The sequence below is a fragment of the Ascochyta rabiei genome, chromosome 8, assembly GCF_004011695.2.
Source record: "Ascochyta rabiei chromosome 8, complete sequence".
In the NCBI taxonomy this organism is placed as follows: Eukaryota; Fungi; Ascomycota; class Dothideomycetes; order Pleosporales; family Didymellaceae; genus Ascochyta; species Ascochyta rabiei.
Genome location: NC_082412.1, coordinates 161,419 through 180,564, shown reverse-complemented (window position 1 = coordinate 180,564; position 19,146 = coordinate 161,419). Strand labels below are relative to the sequence as shown.

General features: G+C 50.9%; 8 protein-coding genes across 8 annotated transcripts, besides 2 other annotated features; 5 read left to right on the top strand and 3 right to left on the bottom strand.

The window, feature by feature from the left end:
- Window positions 1-24: 24 nt before the first annotated feature.
- Window positions 25-9,211, top strand: EKO05_0005209 (Non-specific serine/threonine protein kinase; the record flags this gene model as incomplete). Its single annotated transcript, XM_038939984.1, has 7 exons — window positions 25-55; window positions 103-1,576; window positions 1,627-1,967; window positions 2,015-6,536; window positions 6,587-6,977; window positions 7,026-8,120; window positions 8,168-9,211. 7 exons carry the CDS (start codon window positions 25-27, stop codon window positions 9,209-9,211), a joined length of 8,898 nt encoding a protein of 2,965 aa, XP_038798235.1.
- A 369-nt stretch (window positions 9,212-9,580) lies between these two features.
- Window positions 9,581-11,741, bottom strand: EKO05_0005208 (uncharacterized protein; the record flags this gene model as incomplete). The annotated part of the gene is made up of 6 exons (XM_059636552.1): window positions 9,581-10,625; window positions 10,681-10,779; window positions 10,831-11,088; window positions 11,139-11,250; window positions 11,314-11,570; window positions 11,632-11,741. The coding sequence occupies 6 exons, from the start codon at window positions 11,739-11,741 to the stop codon at window positions 9,581-9,583; spliced, it is 1,881 nt and encodes a 626-aa protein (XP_059492535.1).
- A 605-nt stretch (window positions 11,742-12,346) lies between these two features.
- EKO05_0005207 (uncharacterized protein) lies at window positions 12,347-12,932 on the top strand (the record flags this gene model as incomplete). The annotated part of the gene is made up of 2 exons (XM_059636551.1): window positions 12,347-12,768; window positions 12,821-12,932. The coding sequence occupies 2 exons, from the start codon at window positions 12,347-12,349 to the stop codon at window positions 12,930-12,932; spliced, it is 534 nt and encodes a 177-aa protein (XP_059492534.1).
- Window positions 12,378-12,429: a tandem repeat.
- A 1,050-nt stretch (window positions 12,933-13,982) lies between the features above and the next one.
- On the bottom strand, window positions 13,983-14,443 carry EKO05_0005206 (uncharacterized protein; the record flags this gene model as incomplete). The annotated part of the gene is made up of 3 exons (XM_038940106.1): window positions 13,983-14,265; window positions 14,332-14,363; window positions 14,420-14,443. 3 exons carry the CDS (start codon window positions 14,441-14,443, stop codon window positions 13,983-13,985), a joined length of 339 nt encoding a protein of 112 aa, XP_038798232.1.
- A 195-nt stretch (window positions 14,444-14,638) lies between these two features.
- EKO05_0005205 (glycine cleavage system H-protein subunit) lies at window positions 14,639-15,315 on the top strand (the record flags this gene model as incomplete). Its single annotated transcript, XM_038940178.1, has 3 exons — window positions 14,639-14,774; window positions 14,842-14,904; window positions 15,002-15,315. The coding sequence occupies 3 exons, from the start codon at window positions 14,639-14,641 to the stop codon at window positions 15,313-15,315; spliced, it is 513 nt and encodes a 170-aa protein (XP_038798231.1).
- Window positions 15,316-16,066: 751 nt separating this feature from the next.
- EKO05_0005204 (uncharacterized protein) lies at window positions 16,067-17,220 on the top strand (the record flags this gene model as incomplete). Its single annotated transcript, XM_038940129.1, has 2 exons — window positions 16,067-16,116; window positions 16,170-17,220. 2 exons carry the CDS (start codon window positions 16,067-16,069, stop codon window positions 17,218-17,220), a joined length of 1,101 nt encoding a protein of 366 aa, XP_038798230.1.
- Window positions 17,221-17,530: 310 nt separating this feature from the next.
- On the bottom strand, window positions 17,531-17,871 carry EKO05_0005203 (uncharacterized protein; the record flags this gene model as incomplete). The annotated part of the gene is made up of 2 exons (XM_059636550.1): window positions 17,531-17,566; window positions 17,632-17,871. The coding sequence occupies 2 exons, from the start codon at window positions 17,869-17,871 to the stop codon at window positions 17,531-17,533; spliced, it is 276 nt and encodes a 91-aa protein (XP_059492533.1).
- Window positions 17,872-18,111: 240 nt separating this feature from the next.
- EKO05_0005202 (uncharacterized protein) lies at window positions 18,112-18,824 on the top strand (the record flags this gene model as incomplete). The annotated part of the gene is made up of 2 exons (XM_038940164.2): window positions 18,112-18,271; window positions 18,328-18,824. The coding sequence occupies 2 exons, from the start codon at window positions 18,112-18,114 to the stop codon at window positions 18,822-18,824; spliced, it is 657 nt and encodes a 218-aa protein (XP_038798229.2).
- Window positions 18,825-19,046: 222 nt separating this feature from the next.
- Window positions 19,047-19,146: part of a mobile genetic element that runs on past the window's edge.

The following is a 19,146-nucleotide window of genomic DNA, read 5'->3' as shown; positions in this document are numbered from 1 at the left end:
AACTTTTGATTGTGAGCAGCCATTATGGGAGCCACCAACATTCAGGACGCGAAGAGTGAGTGGCCAGTGCCATTGCATCGATGACTGCGCTCACCACTGCAGTTCTCATTCAATCTCCACGCTCCAAAGAACGCACGGCCGGCCTAAAAGACCTCATCCTCATCCTCAAGCACAACCGCGGCAAGCCCAGTTTGGAGGCACTTGGAAACAAGGCTTACCTGGCACTATGCGAAACACTGTTTCAATGCCTGCGAGACGAACGATCGTCGTTCCTCCAGGGCAAATCCAACACACCCAAGACCCAGGCAAATTTCTTGCGTTCAGCGACATCCCTACGGCTTGTTATAGCCTCGGGTGTGCGAACCATCAAAAGCTCCACGGTCGAGGTTATTATAGACACCATTATCGAAGTGCTGCCTGGCACAGATGGTCTACTCTTGAAGCCTCTCTTGGAAGATCTGCCAAAGACTTTGCGATTGTTACTGGAATACCAGCCACATGTTGAACGCTTATCTGTCGACTGCTGGGATGCCGCTGTCGATTTCTGTATTGACTCCTTGGCTGGATTTTCAACCGAGGCGGAAGCCGAAGCACTCAGCAGCTGGAGCACAAACGTCTCCAGTCGTGGCCGTACTCCATTCCACTCTACTGAGGTGTCGATTGCGAGAGGCAGCACTCGTGAGCCTGTACAAAGGACCAAATCGGTGACTGACGAATTTGCTCATTCTACAGAAAACTTCATACATTGTTTGCTTGCACTAGTCAAAGCCACCAACGCCCCAGTACTCGATAAAGCTGAAGCGATCCTGACGGCCCTATTGCACTTTCTTAGCCGAAGAACTGGGCGTGGCAGTGTTGCCGCCGCCGCTCTGGCTGGCATCAATGCAATTCTGGCTCGTATAGCCTTGCAGTCACTCGACCTGTCGAAGCGCATCATCAAGGGGCTACTACCACTGATAAAGCCAATGTGGTCCGAGCACATACTTCGCGATGAAATACTAATCACATTGACGTATACGGAAGCTCACATATCAAGTCTTGTAGCTGACCTAGAAGACACAACGACATGCCTTGATCTCGAAGCAGTGTTAGAAGCGATGTATGCAGACTATCGGACAAGGAAAGAAACTACTGCGCATCAGTATCTTGAGGAGGATCACCTCTGCTTTCGCCACTTGGGAGCTTCTGGCGCAGATACCCATCCTCTTCATACTCTGGTGTTCTCCATGGAGACGGAACACGCAAAGTCCGAAGGTCTGTGGGCGACTGTGTATGCTATCGCCCGGTTCTCGTCGATGCTCGATAAAAGAAAACGGAAGACGGCATCCGAACGTGAAGTTGGCGGTGAAAGTGTCTTCAAGCGCGCTCGTATCGATCTACTATTCGATGAGTATACGCGCCACATCGCCGAGCCCCGCTCCAATGCCAAGCGAGCTGCGTTACAAGTAGTGGCCTTTTCAGTCCAAGAGGGTCCCGTTGATGAGGACAAGTTGCAGTCGTTACTGGAGAAGCTCACCTCATGCATGGCTGACGAAAATGTGGCACATTCGGTCTGGGCGATGATCGGACTGGCTGCGTAAGGGAACTTTTACCACTTCCTGACCTTTATCGCTAATGCTCATCCAGTACTGCGTTCCAGATATCTGCGAAGCATCCTACACTCACCTCCTACTGGGTGTCCATATGGCAGAGCGCATCAAGAGCCGTAACATCTCCCTCGTTGTGTCGCGCTGCATGTCATCTCATGGATGTCTTACTGAAGCTCGGGATCGTCCCCTTCGCTGCTGTTTCAGATATCGTCCAATCCATGCTCCTATCCATCGAATTGACAGGTCCGTCGTTGTTCACAGAGACAAGCTCATCTTTGCTGATAACAGTCATTCGAGAGCGGGTCAAGGAGAACCCGACTCATTTCAATCAGACTGCCGAGAGGATAGTGAGCTGGCTATTTAATAAGTGGACACCCAGTAAGTACATGCCTTACTTGTGTGTAACGATCGGCTAATGCAGTTAGGTCTTTGGTCTGAGCGAACGTATGCTGCGATCAACGCGCATCACAGCAACGCTCGAGATGTTTTGCAGATGCTGTATGCTTGTTTGGACACAGCTTCCAGCCTCCCGGAGCCACTACCTTTACTCGTTCTAGGATCCGTCTCTCAAGCCAGAGTGTGGAACACTCGCTACCGAACACTTGCGCAGTATCTCCTCTTGCTTAACGATGATGACAAGTACCTTGCGCAGATGACTGTACACTTTGGATCTTCTCAGGAAGCTGTTGTTGAACGTCAACCAACAAACACAGATATCAGGGTGCTTGATTTCTGTCAGTCAGAAGTAGACAGGGCAAGAGAGCGCTGGAAGGATGTCGCTCAATCAAACGCTCAGAACATCACATCAAGCATGATGCGTATCGTCACCAATCTCTGCATAGTTGCTCCAGCAATTGCCAGTCTCAGTAATCCTCGAGAACGCCGAGTTGCCGCACTTGAGTCCTCCACCAACAAGCTTGTACATGCGTTTGTCAGCACGTTGAGTAAGCTGCAGACCGAACAATACAAAATAGATGCTGTACTTGAAACATGCACGAAAAGCCTCCCAGACCTGAGCTCTTATGATAAGCTGGACCCCAAGATTTTCAAACAGACAGGAGTCAGCATCCTATCCCAGCATCTTTCCAAGGCTCTAGGAGACCGCCAAGAAGTCAAACAGTCATTTTACGCCGAAGACGAAGACGATTTCATGGACATTGACGAGGGTGAAGATTCGCAGATGACCACAAACTCGACCAACCCCGAAAACGACGTGCCACGACAGGCTGATCAAGCAGAGACTGATACTGCTGCTTTACGCGCATCAAGCTCGTCATACCTCCATTTCATCACTGCAGTCTTTGAAACGACCGATCGAAGTGATCGTCAGATTCCCTCCAGATTTGTGGATTATCTAATCTCTTTGAACGAAAATGAGCTGCTGCGTTCCCGTCAGTTCATTCGTTCCCTACTACACAGCGGACTTGAACTCTCCCGAACTGATTGTTTGAACCTTCTGGAGCGACTTAGCGATGCCTTGGCAGCTCCTCGTGCCCGCGAGTACAACACATCCGAGGTTGCGAACGGCATGCTAGTGGAGGTTCTTATTGGCACTGCTCTTGTTTGGGGACCAGACGACAAGGACCCGGAAGCTAAGCTCCTCTACGAGAACGTCGAGGACATGTATACTTACTATGTGAAAGGTCTCGAGAAGAATGGAATCAGACGATCCTCGAGTCTTCAAGAGGTCATCGCTGTCTTCCTGCATGGTCTGCTGAAGCACCACCCAAGCTTGGGACAGGATCCCAAGGTGCCTTCTGTACGAACCAGCCTCTTCGAACTTCTCTCCAGGAGCGAGATCACCATAAAGTACCACATTGCTGAGCGTCTCCCGTCAATGTTCGAGGAATTTGTGCTTTCCGAGCATGATAAAATCCTGCAAGATGTCGACAGTAGCCTACCCGGCGAAGATGATGGTCTCGAGGGAATCGCCGTTCGACTGCTTGTCCTATCCAAGCTGGCATCACGGTGGCATACGCTACTAAGATCGAGTATCTATCGTATCTTTGCTACAGCCGGCTCTGTCAAGCAAGCCGCTCAACATGCCCAACGCTGTATATTGAAGGTGGCGGAATCCAGGGGGTTTGCAAGCTCACAGCACCTCTTTCAGCTGTTTGCCCCACAGATTCTGTTTACCTGGCTGGATCGTGGCAACAAGATCGCGTCCATACCTTTCCTAACATTCGACTACTCGACTTTAGTAGACCTGATTGAAGATGTCGAGGCTGAAGCAGTGGGCCAGGCCATAATGTTCGGGAGACAAGACGAGGTCGAGTACTTGGCAAAGCAGCTGAACACCGCTACGACCGACCTGCTTGGTAAGAACATTGGTAAGGCAGCAGCTTACACGATTTCATGGGATATCTGCAGAGGCTTCGCGCGCAACAAAGCGGAACCAAGTTACGCCAATTTGCTCAAGGAACTAATGGGCAGCGACCAGTACTTTCACCTCGTCCAGAAGCGGTTTCCACAAGTGCTTGCCTGCATCCTGCAGACGATCGACCAAGAGGAGCGCGTTGGAAGATCGCTAGAGAAGAAGCCTGCTTTCACGCCAGCTGCCAAAACCTTGACGGAGATGATCAACATCAGTCATTCTCCACAGGATCTGAACACAGGTATAGAGCCGTCTTTCAACGCCTTCTATCTACCAGACCAACTGGAAAGGCTGTGTCGGCGGACAGGTGACGACCCTGTTGGCTTTTGGACGTCGAGCACATACACTTTTGTAATGCGCGCCTTGCTAGACCGCATTCATCCTGCACTCGGTTCGTTGTATGCTCGATCCATGATTCGTAAGATACGGATCGTCATCGCTCTTGCTGGGCCTGTCGCTTATGAAGGCTATCCGCTGCAGATGACACTTCAGTCTTTACGTCCATTCCTCACCGACGTCCAGTGCGCAGAAGACACAGTGGGTATCATGCAACACTTGTTTGAACGCGGGTCCCAATACCTCAGACAACATCTAAATTTCGTGACAGGTATCGGCCTCTCGATTCTTATCTCCATCCGGGTCTTCTTGGGAACAGCACAGGATAGTACTACGCAGCAATCGCAACACATTGCGACAATGACAACAGCAAATAAGTTCCACAATTGGCTCACAGAATACCTCAAATCCCACGCCGAGGTCATATCTCTAAGCGAAAGGTCATCGTCAGTAAAGGCTTTCAAGCTCATCACTACCGCTGCATCTCAAGTCCGTGCAGAAGGTAATTCGATCCGCGGCAGTGAAGAAAGTACCTTACTCGTAGAGATACTGAACGATGTGAGATCTGGTCGCAAACTGCTCAATAAAACGTCTCGCGAGGTTGCCTTGAACCTGCTCTGTCAGAACTTCCAGCTTGCCCCAACGGCTCGAGATGATATTCTTGGAAAGGACCAAGACGCTGCAGACTATGCGGGCTTGGTGTGGGAATCGTGCCGTAGGGCCAACGTTGGTGAGGGCTATCTGCTTTGGGCCGCACGTGTCTTGGGCCGAGCATTCAGTGCGCATGGGGAAATCAAGCAGAGTATTCCTGTTTCTCGGCGCCTCATCCCGTCCGGTCAAAATCCAAAAGACTCCCTGGGAAGAATCTCAAGGGAAACCATCATTCAGGAGGTGGTTGATCTCTTCTACAGCGACGAGCGTAACGAGGTCAGCTTAGCTGAAAACGCAGTCAGATACCTAATTGCTCGCCTACCAAAGGGAGATCGACAATACGAAGCCGAGGTCTATAACGCGATTCCAGACGCTATAGGCAAGGCCCTCATACTCTATATTCCGGATCCATCCGTCTCTGCGCTCATTGCGTCCAGCGAAGTTTTGAAAATTGCTGCTGCTCCGACAGAGGATAAAAGCGTGGCTGTGTGGGTCAGAAACCTTGCAGTGGCACTCTGCGCGGTAGCGTCTGAGGATCCAATACTGGGTGCTCTTCCCGCCCTTCTCCATGGTATCAAACACCTAGCAGAGAAGCTGTTTCCGTATATCCTTCACCTCGTACTACTGGCTGAGTACGAAGAGGAGCGTAGCGTTCGGGAAGCGATATCAACAGCTACAATGTCTTGGTTCTGCGACTGCGGTCCAGAACGAGCACCCTACGTGCGTATCATTATACAGGCCATTTTGTATCTCCGCAGCCAACCAGTGCCGAAAGAAATTACTCGGGTCGATAGGGATCGATGGCTGGACATTGACTATCTCGAGGCGTCGCAGGCTGCAACCGCTTGTTCCATGTACAGAAGCGCTTTGCTGTTCGCAGAAACCTCGTCAGGGCAGCCTGTAGTCAAGAGCGCTTCGAGAAGGTCTTCTGTTCTTGCTCCACCTCCAGGACTACCGACCGACCTTCAGCTTGCAATTTATAAAAATCTGGATGAGCCTGATTCATTCTATGGTATTGACAGAGGCTCTAACCTCTCAGCTGTCTTGGACCGTCTTGACTATGAGGAAGATGGCGTCAAAAGTCTAATTTTTCGAAGTGCTCGGCTCGATAGTCAGATGCGACGTCGTAACGAACTTGAGCTTTCCGATATTCGTGGCACTGTAAGGTCGCTCATCATGCTCAACATGAACAGTGTCACCCATTCTTTACTTTTGAACGACCAGTTCAGGCATACAGGAGACGACGTCGTGGAAAGTACGCTGCACACCGCTCGCAAACTGGGCCAATGGGACATCAAGGCCCCAGAGACGAACCATACCGAATCTGCGACGCTGTTCAAAGCCTTTCAAGGTCTCTATTTTGCAAAGACACCTGAACAAGCCCGGAACAACTTCGACCAGCAGATGTTTGCTACAATGAACTTTCTGACTGGAAGGAACACCTCATCGGTCCCGACGAAGACCCGTCTTCGGACTCTAGCTGCCTTGACCGAAGCTGACGAAGTCCTCAGAGCTGATAACCCAGAGTACCTACTTGACGTTTGGGACCGCATGAAAGCTCGGGAGAGGTGGATGCGAGCGGGAGAGTAAGTAAATGGCGAATAAAGATATGTAACTGAACTGACTGAATCTGCAGGTTCACTGACGTTCGCCAATTACTGTCATGCCGCGAAACCCTCTTCAGCGTACTTAGCGGGAACAACGCCATGATAGATTCGTTACACACACGCACTGCGACCATACGCAACATGGAGGTGGAGGCGCTGGTCTCTTCATCCTCGATCAGCAGACGACATGGAGCCATTCAGGAATCACTGGCAAGCGTTACCTATCTGTCGGACATTGTACCAAAGTGCAAAAGTGCAGGACTGGACATCGAAGCTACGGCACAACACGAAGTAGCAAATGTGCTGTGGGAACAGGGCGAAACCGATGTTTCTATACGCATGCGTCAAAGTCTGATCGATCACGCCAGCTTCGATTCACAGAACGTGGAACTGAGTCTGCCTGTGCTACTGGCTAAGCTGGTGGGAATTCTATCCACACGAGTATCAACGTGATGCTAACTCAACTAGGGACACCACCTTGCTGAAGCTCGGCTTGCGAAACCTGACGCAATCATGCAAGAGTACCTCGAGCCAGCAATCCGGGAACTGAAGGGCCAGGAGCAAGGAGCAGGCCCAGGACAAGTGTTCCATGAGTTTGCCCTGTTCTGTGACAAACAGCTGCAAAGCCCGGAGGCTGCAGAGGATCTGGAACGTATCAAGACCGTTATGGAACGAAAGCTGCAAGAGTATCACGACTTCATAAAGCTCTCCAAGACCGATAAAAGCAAGGGCATGCGAGACACATATCAACGCAGCGCCCGTCGAGCAAAAAATTGGTACGAATTAGACCATACTGAGTATGAACGCATGCGAAAGGGACGCGAGCAATTTTTGCGCCAATGTCTTGAGAATTATTTGCTCTCCTTGGCCGCGAGCGATGAGTATAACAATGACGCTCTTCGCGTTTTCGCTCTCTGGATTGAATACGCCGATACCGACCTTGCCAACGAAGCTGTTAAGTTGTATTTGAGCAAGGTGCCCAGCGGAAAGTTCGCTTTGCTCATGAATCAATTATCATCTCGATTACAGGCTGAGAGTACTGACTTCCAAAAGCTTCTGTTAGGCCTGGTCTTCCGCATCTGCATCGAGCATCCATACCACGGTATGCATCAAATCTTTGCAATACAGATGAAAGTAGGCCCGATCACCAGGGAGGATGTGGCTCGCGCCAAAGACGAATCGGCAAGGTCTCGTCAGAAAGCTGCGGCAGAGATAGCAAACGCGCTCAGGAACGATAAGCAATCACGATCGTATTGGAGCTCTATCTACCAGTCCAACGAGATCTACCATAACCTTGCCATGTTCAAGGGCGAGAAAGAAAGCACACAACAAGGCCGCGAGCTACCTCTTGATCGCTATAGCGAATCGAAGGAGCTCGTGAGGTCTATCCCGAGGCTCAACGTCCCACCGGCGACATTGCAAGTCGAGGTGCGACCAAATATGGATTACACAGACTTGCCAAGGATTCAAAGATTCAAGTCCAACATGAGCATTGCGAACGGTCTCAGTGCACCAAAGATCATCACGGCAATTGGTACTGATGGCAAGCCGTACAAACAGTTGGTACGTAAGTTAATGGAAGAATGTAGACGCTTGCTTACTCGGTATAGTTCAAATCTGGCAACGACGATCTTCGTCAAGACGCAATCATGGAGCAAGTTTTCGACCAGGTGTCGCGACTACTAAAGAATCACACATCTACACGCATCCGAAACATCGGCATTCGAACCTATAAAGTGCTACCGCTGTCTACTCGCTCTGGACTAATGGAATTCGTGCCAAATACGGTACCTCTACACACATGGGTGATGCCCGCACACGAGAGATACTATCCAAACGACTACAAGTCTGACAGATGCCGGAAGGAGATTGGTGCTTGCCAAGCCGATTCTCTCAGTACACGCGTGAAAGTATGGAAAAAGGTCACCGAAAACTTCCACCCCGTCATGCGATACTTCCTCCTCGAGCGTTTCGAGGACCCAGACGAGTGGTTCGAACGCCGTCTTGCGTACACACGCTCGACAGCGGCGATTTCCATCCTAGGTCATGTTCTCGGTCTCGGTGATCGTCACTGTCACAACATTCTTCTCGATGAGAAATCCGGAGAAGTTGTACATATTGATCTTGGTGTGTCGTTTGAGGCGGGCCGCGTCTTGCCCATTCCAGAAGTCGTACCCTTCCGCCTTACCCGTGACCTCGTCGACGCAATGGGTTACACCAGAACCGAAGGTGTATTCCGCCGTTCCTGCGAATTTACTATGGACACCCTCCGCGAAGAACGCGAGTCAATCATGACGCTTCTCAACGTCCTGCGCTACGATCCTCTCGTGAACTGGAGCGTCACGCCCACGAAAGCAAAGCGGATGCAGGAAGGCGATGCCACCAACAATACCGCGCGCGGACAAAGCGTTGTACCTGGTGGCACACCGGCGCCATCTGGGCAGCCAGGAGCGGCTGAAGAAGTACTCCATGAGAGCCTTAAAAAGAAAGAGAAAGAGGAGCAGGCTGGTGAGGCTGGAAGAGCGCTCAGTGTGGTTGAGAAGAAGTTGAGTAAGACGCTCAGTACGAAAGCGACGGTCAACGAGCTCATTCAGCAGGCGACTGATGAGAGGAATCTGGCGGTGCTATATATGGGGTGGGCTAGTTATGCATAGCTGTGCCGTCGTTCTCGTAAGTTTGTAATACAAGCATGGGAGCGCGGCGTTACGGCTCATGCTTAAAATCGCTTAGATTCCAGCGTGGTCTATAAAGCTTTAGCACACACTCGCATACAAGAGCGGGCAGGTTCCAATCGTAATTTCATAGCGGTCTGAGCTGCAGACAGTGTTGAAATCCTTTCCCAACCGGCTTCTTTTGGCGGCTTGTATTTCGAATTGTGACCTCATTCGTAAGGCCGTCATGGTAGAGATCAATTTCAAGAGTAAGGGAAGAGGGAAATTTCGAGTTTCCTGGTGGTCGTGGATCCGAACGAACTATTATGTGTGAAATAGTAACATGAATAATGCACGTTCCTCAAACACATTTCAAGCCCATGAAAAATGCTCGGAGTGCAGATACACACCGCTGGACCTGGAACCCTTGATAATACTGAGATTCTCTTTCGCAACGGCATTCCGTACTTCGTTCTGCATAGTCGTCGGCCCGCAAACGTACACACCAAGTGAACGATTTTCCTCTGCCGCAACAATACCCTCTCGGTGAATCATCAGATGTAGGTTGGGTCGGCCACGGAGTTCTTTGCTTCGTGCGGCGACGTGGTCGTCTTTGGGGCTGGCTTCGATGTCGTCTGAGGATGAAGAGGATGCGCTTTGAGTTATTGTGCTATCTATATGCGTTGAGAGCGTGGCGTTCTGTTCGGCCTCTCCGGTTAAGTGGACTTCGATGCTGATGTTGGAAGACTGCTGCCGTGACTGAAGTTTAGCTAGTAACTTTGCTGTAGTGTCCAAAAACCACGTGCGGCTATCGATGTCGCGTGTTGCTAAAACGACACACAAGCTGCGACAGTGCTGGTCTGGATTGGGCTGCATTTCCTTGGCCCCGGCTTCCAGGTCTTTTTCACCGCGTCCATCGACTCTGCTGCCGTTTTGTCTGCAGAACAGCTCGATCATGGGCAATATCCAACCTGCTCCCGATCCACCTGCGACAACAAGCAGACGATCTGCCTCGTTGAACCTTTGCATGTTTATGCCTCCGTACGGACCATCGACTAGTATCGGTACGGCAGTACCGGGATGCTTCTGTGCATGCTCGTACAGCTTCTTCGTCAAACCGTGCGAACGGCGGATGTAAAACACGAGCTCAGATGTCTCGTTTGATTGTATCGCTGGTAGCGAGCATATGGTGAAAGGGTGAGACGAGAAAGCCTGGAGGCCAAAGCTCGTAAAACGCAGAAAGCAGTGTTGTCCGGGTCTCCACCTCATCTTGGAAACTGGGATCGTGAGGCGTATGAAGCCATTGTCTTCTATGTGAATATGAGCTTTTTGAGCCAAGCCGTATTCGAAAGCCGTTCGGAGCCAGGGGTAGATGAAGCAAGGGACATACATCGCTGCTGTTGCGATAAAGTAGTGCCTAGTTCTTGTCAGCATTTGCAGGAGGCGTTGCTTTGTTGACGAGAGTTGTGTACCAGGACGTAAGGGTATAGTCGCAATGCCAGAAAAACACAACTACAAAGACAACAACAGCGAAAATGTGCGTTGCTTTGAAGAATTCATAGCCGAGGTGTCTGGAACCCATCAGTCTTATAGTCGAGATCGCATGTGCTTCTTGGGCCTACCTAATCACACTGTGGGATGCGAAAGTAAGCCAAGCCTGGAAGACGAGCGCAACAATACCAGTCCAGTAGAATAGCGTATTCATCATGGTCACTTCCATTACCATGTCGTGGAACCTAATGTGATAGACGATAAAAGGAAAGGTATGCATTAGTGCCAGCAGGAAGAATGCATAAGCACTCCATCGATGAAAGACTTGAATCTTCTCGTGGGATACCCCAGTGGTAAGTGTGATCCAGTTCGTTTTGCTTGCTGTTGCACTGCGAAGAATTAATTCCTGGAAGGAGACGGGATATCGTGGGCAGTTTACAATACGAACGGCATGTATGCCAAAGCCATCCACCCGGATCTAGTTCCTAGCGGTGGGGAACCACCATAGTTCTCACTAGGCCAGTAGTAAGGCTGTGGAATCAAATCCATACCTATAAAGCAATTGCATTAGTCATGTAGGTTTGTTGAAATAGGATGCTATCTGCGTGACTTACAAAAGAAGTATATGGCACCAGCAGCTCCCAATAGAAGAAGCCCTACCGGCGCCGAGTTCCAGCGCAGTACTTCCACGCGAATACCACGGTATGAGAGATATCGGATGCCTGCAATCAACTTCCTCCATAACAGTGGACCTCGAAGTTCGCGATACCCAAGAATTTGTGAAGATATGACATGGCCAATGATGAAGATGCCAAGGATGCTCATAAAGAAGGCTACTGTTGGCAAAGCATAAACGTAGTCGGCAATGTACCTAGTTTTCTTCAGTCAGTGCTACATACGAACACAGTGGCATACAATGGATATGAGCTGACCAGAAGTGCCATCGCTGTTTGTAGAAGGCGCACTGTTCTTCGGAGAATCCATCGCAGGTGAACTCGCGACTCCCAGTGAGTTGAATTGGAGAAGTAAGCCAGCTAGCCATAGTGATAGATTGTGTAGTCTTAACAGATCGCCGAATCTTCGTCGTGTTCCCTGGACGAGGACTATCTGTAGAACTTCTACAACCGACTCTTCAAAAAGAATGCACACCTAAGATGTTAAGAAAAAGACAAGCTCAAGGATTTAAGGCGAGTCAAGCTTCTTCAAGCTCAAAGCTTAACCAGGCTTTGGCAGTGAATGTGCTTTGTGGCTGACACTACGTGACTCCGTTTTTTCACCATGGTAGGCAATGAGCACAATTCTATTGGACTGATCCGTATCTCCGGATGGCTGCTAGAGTGAATGAAGATAGCTTTGTCTTTTATCAGACTCGGTTTGTGCTGGCCTAGTCTAGTTCCGGCGAAAGCGAACGTTCGAGCGGAATTGAGCAAGTTAACGCGTCTGCATTGCGAACGCCTCCACGCTTGTCGGAGGGTTTACTTAGGTCTGTTATTGCCGGAAGTATCATCACAAATCTCAACTGTTGCTTCCGAACTACTGTACTCGGACTTTTTGAACAACGGTTCAACGTACGTCGGTACCAAACCCATCTTTTGCCTTTCGTACAGTGCTGAGTTTACCAAGCGACAACGTCGACCGGTGTTAAACATGGATATGTCAATGACGATGGAAATGTCCCCCACAACCACAGGCGCAATGTCAATGGCAAGCTCAACGGCAACCTCGACCTCTTCATCCGGTATGGCCATGATGGGGGCAGACTCCATGGCCATGACGTTTTTTGTGTCGACTTCCACACCACTCTGGTCCAACGCATTCACGCCTCACAACACGGGAGAGTACGCAGGAATTTGTATATTCCTCATCGCACTTGCAACCGTGTTTCGACTGTTGGTTGCGTTCCGGGTCAACTTCTTCGCGATATTTGCTGCTGCAAGGCAGGGTCGTTACGATGGTCTTATACAGTCCCACGCAACCGAAGGCAAACCGGCGGTCCGACCTTGGAGAGCAGATGAGGCTGTTACGGTGGCGGCTTTAGATGTCCTCGTTGCGGGTGTGAGTTATTTATTGTAAGCATACATGGTTTTTTCCGACTGTAAATTCCAGCTGACATTGCTGTAGGATGCTTGCTGTGATGACCTTCAACGTCGGATACTTTGTGTCTATATTAGGGGGCGTGTTTCTGGGGAGCATGGTTTGCGGTCGATTCACTGGAGGTTCCGGTGCTCATTGAAGCGTGGCTATGTCTGGCGTGCATTCGCCGTAATAGATATGCAAGCCCCCCCCAGATTGCAGGTCTTGTAATCAAAATGCAACTGGCAATTGTGCACTCAAAGAGATACCTGGCCAACCTTGGGAGTTCCACGCCTAGTTCCTTTGGGTCCTCTCCATCTAAAATTGTTCTCATACCGTGCCAGCGCCTAAACGATATGCAATTCCTTCTTTCCGTTCGGCCTGAAGTAACTCGTAGACCCTGTAAGACCACTCAGCGCTCAGTCAGCAATTTGATCGGTCGTTCATGGATATTCAATTAGTTGGAAATTCTGGATAATATTCCTCCCTCACAAGATAGTACCGATGAAGATAAGCTGACCTATTGATGGGTCCTGAAAATAGCTGTTTAATGTTTATATACTTGATATGTTTAAAATCTGTGTCTTGCTATGGATTGTGTGATTATAGGCATAGTCGTTTCTTTAGTTACATGAGCTAGTCGTTGAATAGCGCTGGGACAAGGCGTGACAATCGTTATGCGTCTGCGCAGTACTGTGGACCTCTTTTACGGGGATTAATATCGAAGTGGAGGGGACTAGGTAGATGAGTTTTGGAGGAGGTTGAAGCTGCTGATGCTAAGACCCCGATCTCACAATGCTGAATGCTGCATATACGATGCACCTGTAACATGGCAACGCCGGTCAAGCCTGTGTATCGTTTTGGCACCGAGATGGCATCTTTCGTTTGCCAGATCGCCTCGTTTTTCAAAACCAATAGCTTAGTTAAAGTGCAGACTTTGTTCACTACTACAGGCTGTCAATGTGCCCGTTCATTCACATGGCATGTTCCATAACTGTCGCCTTGTGAAGACCTAGCCGCGCGCAACAGCAGTCATGCCTAGTCAGGGGTGCGCAGTGGACTTAATATCTTCATTTTCACTCCCCCAAATGGATCGTTGTCCAAGATATCCCAAACGCCATGTTATGCTGCCTGCTCCCTGTGCACTGCGGTATTTGGTATGACAGGGTATTATACACTCGTAATCATTTCTCCTGGAGCTCTTCTTTGTCTACCTGAACTCGGCCTTTCCTGTGATGTCCTTGATCTCCTCAAACTTCGTACCCATCTTGACGATCGAGTATCGAATCAAGCGGGGGTCGAGCGACATTGTCTTTCGCAGAGAATGCTGTGTGCGGGCGCTCGAGTCGAAGCGCATGATGAAGTGGTGACCGTAGTGGTGGGTCGATTGCAGTTTCTTCGCTGGCTTAGGGAGAAGGAAAGTGCCCCAGTTGGACACACCGCGCACAACGCCGTTTTGCTCGAGAACGATTCGGCCAGCGGTCTTGGCGATTCTGGTTGGCTTCGATCAGTACGGAGCTCTGAACATATTTCCTCGACCGGGGGGCGATGGTACAAACTCTTTTACTTCGGAGAGGCGGCCGGGCCGTACCTGGAGTTGTCAGTCCTCCATCAAACCCAGCAGTCTCGTCGCAAAGATATACACACCACTCCAATCATCTCATACAGCATCTTGACAGTGTTGTTGGTGTTGCCGTCGCGGTCGCGCTCTTTCCCTCGCGAAAAGTGGTCGCTTTCGGAAAACGTTCGCGCGCCCTCCCAATCGCCAGCTCCGCGGTCTAGCGCGCCTTGGCACTGTCATATCGCTCCCACGAGCTTCTGAAGCTGCCAATTGATTCTCCCACAACACAAGGAAGTATTCACACAATGGCGTCTCGATACTCTGTTGCCCGCGCTGCGCGCCAATGGACTTCAGCTGCCGCGAAGAGGCCAAGCCCTTTTGCCTGCCAGCAATGGAGACAGACAGCTCAGATGCCCCGGCTATTCACGGTATCTGCTCAATGTACGCACTGCTGAGCTCAACGCCAGCAACTGGATAGTGAAAGGAGCGGGCAGCTGATAATGAGCAGTGAAGGAGAAGAAATACACCGAGGATCACGAATGGATCGAGATGTCCGCCGACGGCAAGACATGTACGTTCATCTGCATCACTGCATAGCTCCTTTGTCCCGAGCATTGCGAGCGCAATTGCACAGCAACGGGAACTCGCAACGCTGACTCTCGTTCAAGGTACACTCGGTATCTCCGAATACGCCGCGAAAGCTCTCGGCGACGTTGTCTACATTGAGCTGCCTGAGGTTGACCTTGAGGTTAGCGAAGGTGATGCAATTGGCGCCGTCGAGTCTGTTAAGTCTGCTTCGGATATTCTTACACCAATCAGCGGGACTGTCGCCGAGGTGAACGAAGGTCTGCAGGACAAGCCCAGCGACATCAACAAGGACCCCGAGGGCGAGGCCTGGATTGCCAGGATCGCAGTGTCAGAGGAACCAGCGGGCAAGCTGATGAGCAAGTCTGAGTACACCGAGTTCACGGAGGAGGCATAAGGTGAGTTGGAAGAGAGGCCATGGGTTGCAGATACCTTCGTGCTTCAGTACCGAACATGCTTGCCATTAGCGTCACACGACCTCCTTCCCGCATCCTGCTTCCACTCCGTGAAACGAACGACAGCATGGAGAAAACAACTAAACCACCTCATGCAATATATTGGTCTTACAGTGCAGAGGACACTTATCGTGGGCAATAGTGCGAACACAGAGGTTTACATGCTAGGCCTATGGCGCAAGAGCCCGAGAAGATACAAACGGGCTGGCTTCGCGACAAAGGAAAGTAAAGAGCAAGTTGTTGCCTGATCAAGACTGGTTATACAACTAAGGCGCGCGTTCAGCGATGGGGCGCGTTCCTAAGGCAAACGGTGCCCCACCTTTCCCCCCCCCAGAGTTTCCAGGGATCTTGAAACCGCACGCGAAACCAACCATCGTCCACCCAACACCAACTTTGCCCTCAGTCTTTGCACCACTGCCCAGCTGTGCCCAGGTGTCTACTTGGCTGTGGCTTGAACACTCCTGGCAGAGTTTCAAACAAGCATTCGGCCCCTCCACTCAAGCCTTGTGGAACTGTGTAACGGCCAACAGAGGGCCCTCGACAAGCAATTGAGACGTGAGCTTCGAACATGTAGCATGCTTGTGAAACTAGAGCTCCCGTTGGCCCGCAGTGGAGTCTATGTCGATGCCATTCCTACAATAACATGCCTTCCCGACGTCTGGTTTGGCGATGGATCCTGACTATCTACTCAAAATGCCGTTCATCAACTCCAAAGGCGCCTCGACACTTGGCCACACATTCCGGTGGGCGCTGACCCTAGCTCTATATTGCGTACTCGAATGACTAACAGGAATAGAAATTTCGATCAGACGATCATCACTGTGAAGGTTGGCCCAAAAGGTGACCAGGAACCGTTCAGCTGCCACAAAGAATTGCTGCGCAGGTGCTCAGCGTACTTTGACCAATGCTTGAACGAACAAAAAGCATCACCGTACAAGAGTTCAGCCTCTTCGCTAGAGCTTGAGGATGTGAGCCCTGATGTCTTCGATGCCTTCATGATGTGGCTCTACACAGGGTTCATCCCACACCACCTGATCGAAGGTGGGAAGGAAATCCACCCACCGACCCATGCAATCAACATGAATGGCCCGAATGGAGTCGCAAGGGATCAGGAGGAGAGCGAAGATGTTGATACAACGTCGTGGGGTATTAACCTCGACAACGACGACACAGCAAGCCAGACATCAAGCGGCAAACCGCCCAGCGTCTCCGAACCAGCAAGTGCAGACAAAGTCTCCGGCGATGCAAGCGACGTTGCGAAACCCACACCATCACCACCAGTTCGAAATCCCGCCGAGAAACCCGAAATTCCAAAGGAAACACTCTGCCCCTGCTGCTCGCGCCCCTACAAGTGGCGGGGCCTCGAGGGATTCTTAGAGCGTCGCTTCATCTCTCTCTATGTTTTCGCGCACCGTTATGCCATCCCTGCGCTTCGGCGCGCAGTCCTTCTCGCCTGGCAGACAAATGATGAACTCTTACAATCCATGCCCGACCACAGCAACGTCATCGCTGCGTACGCCGACCTGCCCCCAGACTCGCCTCTGTGCAGGTACTTCCTGGACATGTATACTGTCTACTGGAACCCGGATAAAGACAACGAGTTTGCTATTCCGTTGAGGAGTCAGCTGCCTCAAGCTTTCTTATTCGAGCTGGTGACGATGCTGGCGAGGGGTGAGAGGCCGAAGACAGAGAAAGAATGGTGTGAATTCCATGAACATGAAAGCGAGGATGAGAAGAAGGCTTGTTGTGATGGGTTGGCAAAGGATCCGGTGGCGGCTAAGGCTTTGAGGAGGATAAGGGACAGCAAGGGGTGGAAGGGATTGGTGTTGAAGAAGGGGAAGCGATGAAATATTATTCATCAAATGGACATCCTTACATTTAGCGACACGTATTCCGCAGAAACCAGCCTCCAAATTGTCTTTCTAAGATTCTGCGCCCCGTTCAGCCCTAGTGACTGTTGAGTTTTACACTTGAGACAACGTCTGTAAGTAATTATGTTGCAGAATGCTGGCGGCTCACCCATGGGAAGCCCGTGATGCTCGGGATCTATCCACCCGACGGCAGAATTGATCCGCTCCCATTCACCTATTGTGCCCCTCCACTTCTTCCACCCACATTGACCAAGCAAATAACTAATCCTAACACTGATCCTTTACATCATATTAACAAATATGTAGCTTCGTGAGACCAAATCTAATTTCGAGAGTGAGCTTTTCGAAAAGGCTAGGGCAGCGTTTAACGCAAAGTTCGGGGTTTACCAGTATTTCCTCCCTTTGCCGCTCCTCCTCGTAGATGAAAATGCAGAGAAGCAACTGCCGTGCCATAAACCTGCCGAGGAGACAATCGCCATCAGCGCCTAATTGTCGGCGCGCATCCATGCCCTGTACGAGCAGTTGGCTGCCGCCTATAACGAGGTCGAGGATCCGCCAGCCCGCATCGGCATCAAGCTCGAGATTTAGCCGCAGGAATTTGACCCAGAGGAGCGAGATTGCGATCATCACAGTTATCAATCGCGCCGTCTGCAGCTGCAAGACTCCGAGACACTGCCAGATTTGCCCTTTGTGAGTAGCCTGACCATCAGGTCAAGGCCCGGCTCCAGTGGTGAAACCGCGGCAGGCATACGCCCTCTGTCTTCGCTAGTGCCGCTGCAGTGCCTCGTCCACTTGCCAGCTGTTTAAGAGTCAAATGTTCCTTAGGTGTGGGAGCGGCCTATGCCCTCCAACCTGCTAACTAGGGTGATGCGCAAGCACTACACCTGGCCGTGTAAGGGCCCCCTGCGAGACGCCCGGCACGAGTTCGGCGCCGCCATCATACTAGACCAGGAGAAGCACCTCTGCGGCAAGAGGATCCCTACCAGCCTGACCAGGGCCGTTTCTTCAATCTCCCTAAGCATAATCAGTCCGTTGCCCGCCCAAACCTAATCCATCCTGCAGATAAAGACCCAATATCTTTAGGTCTTTGTAAGCTTGGTGCGCAGCTAACACTGTTCGACGTGCGTACTGTGGTCACTCCAGACCTGTTCCCCAGTCCCGAGGCATCATCCGACCAGCAATGGTCACAGATGCGGCAATTCCGGCTCGAATTCCATGCCCTCCGCCCAGACGGGCGGTGGTACTTCGTTGGTCCGTGTGGCGAGGATCTGCACGACTCTGAACAAAGAGGGTATAAGGCCTCGGACACAGAACAGTACCCCCGCGAAACGGACACGGACGAGGACATGGACCTTCATGCCGAGTACAATGGAAACCTTGGCAAGGCTTACGATGACGGTTACAATCTTGACATGTTCCGCGTTGAACCCTGTAGAGAGTTAATTGAGCCTCTACTCGCGGCGTTTGCAAAGTCTCTGGCTCGCGACAACATGCCTTGCCTCGAGGACGCCAGGATCTTCATGCACCTGTGGTGGGCGCCTTCAGACGACATAGAAGCGAAGAACACGATCTGCCGATGAAGAAAGGCCACAGATGGGGTGTTAAGTTCATTGCTGGGCGCGGTAGTAAGAAGCTAAAGACCGACGATGCTGCTGTTGCGGCACCAAAACCACCGGTAGTGCAGTGGCAGGTGGGTGACTGGAGACCCAGCGAGGAGGACATGAGTCTGTTCGAAAGCCTGGGATGGCAGGAGTGGCTCGATTCCGAGTGCGACACGATGGGACGCGACCTGCTGGTAAACGTCTAGTCTTAGCGATTGAATATGCTTATATAGAACTACCTACTATACCTACTCTTTAGAGTAGAAAGCTACTTGGATGTAAAACCAAAATTCTTTGTTTA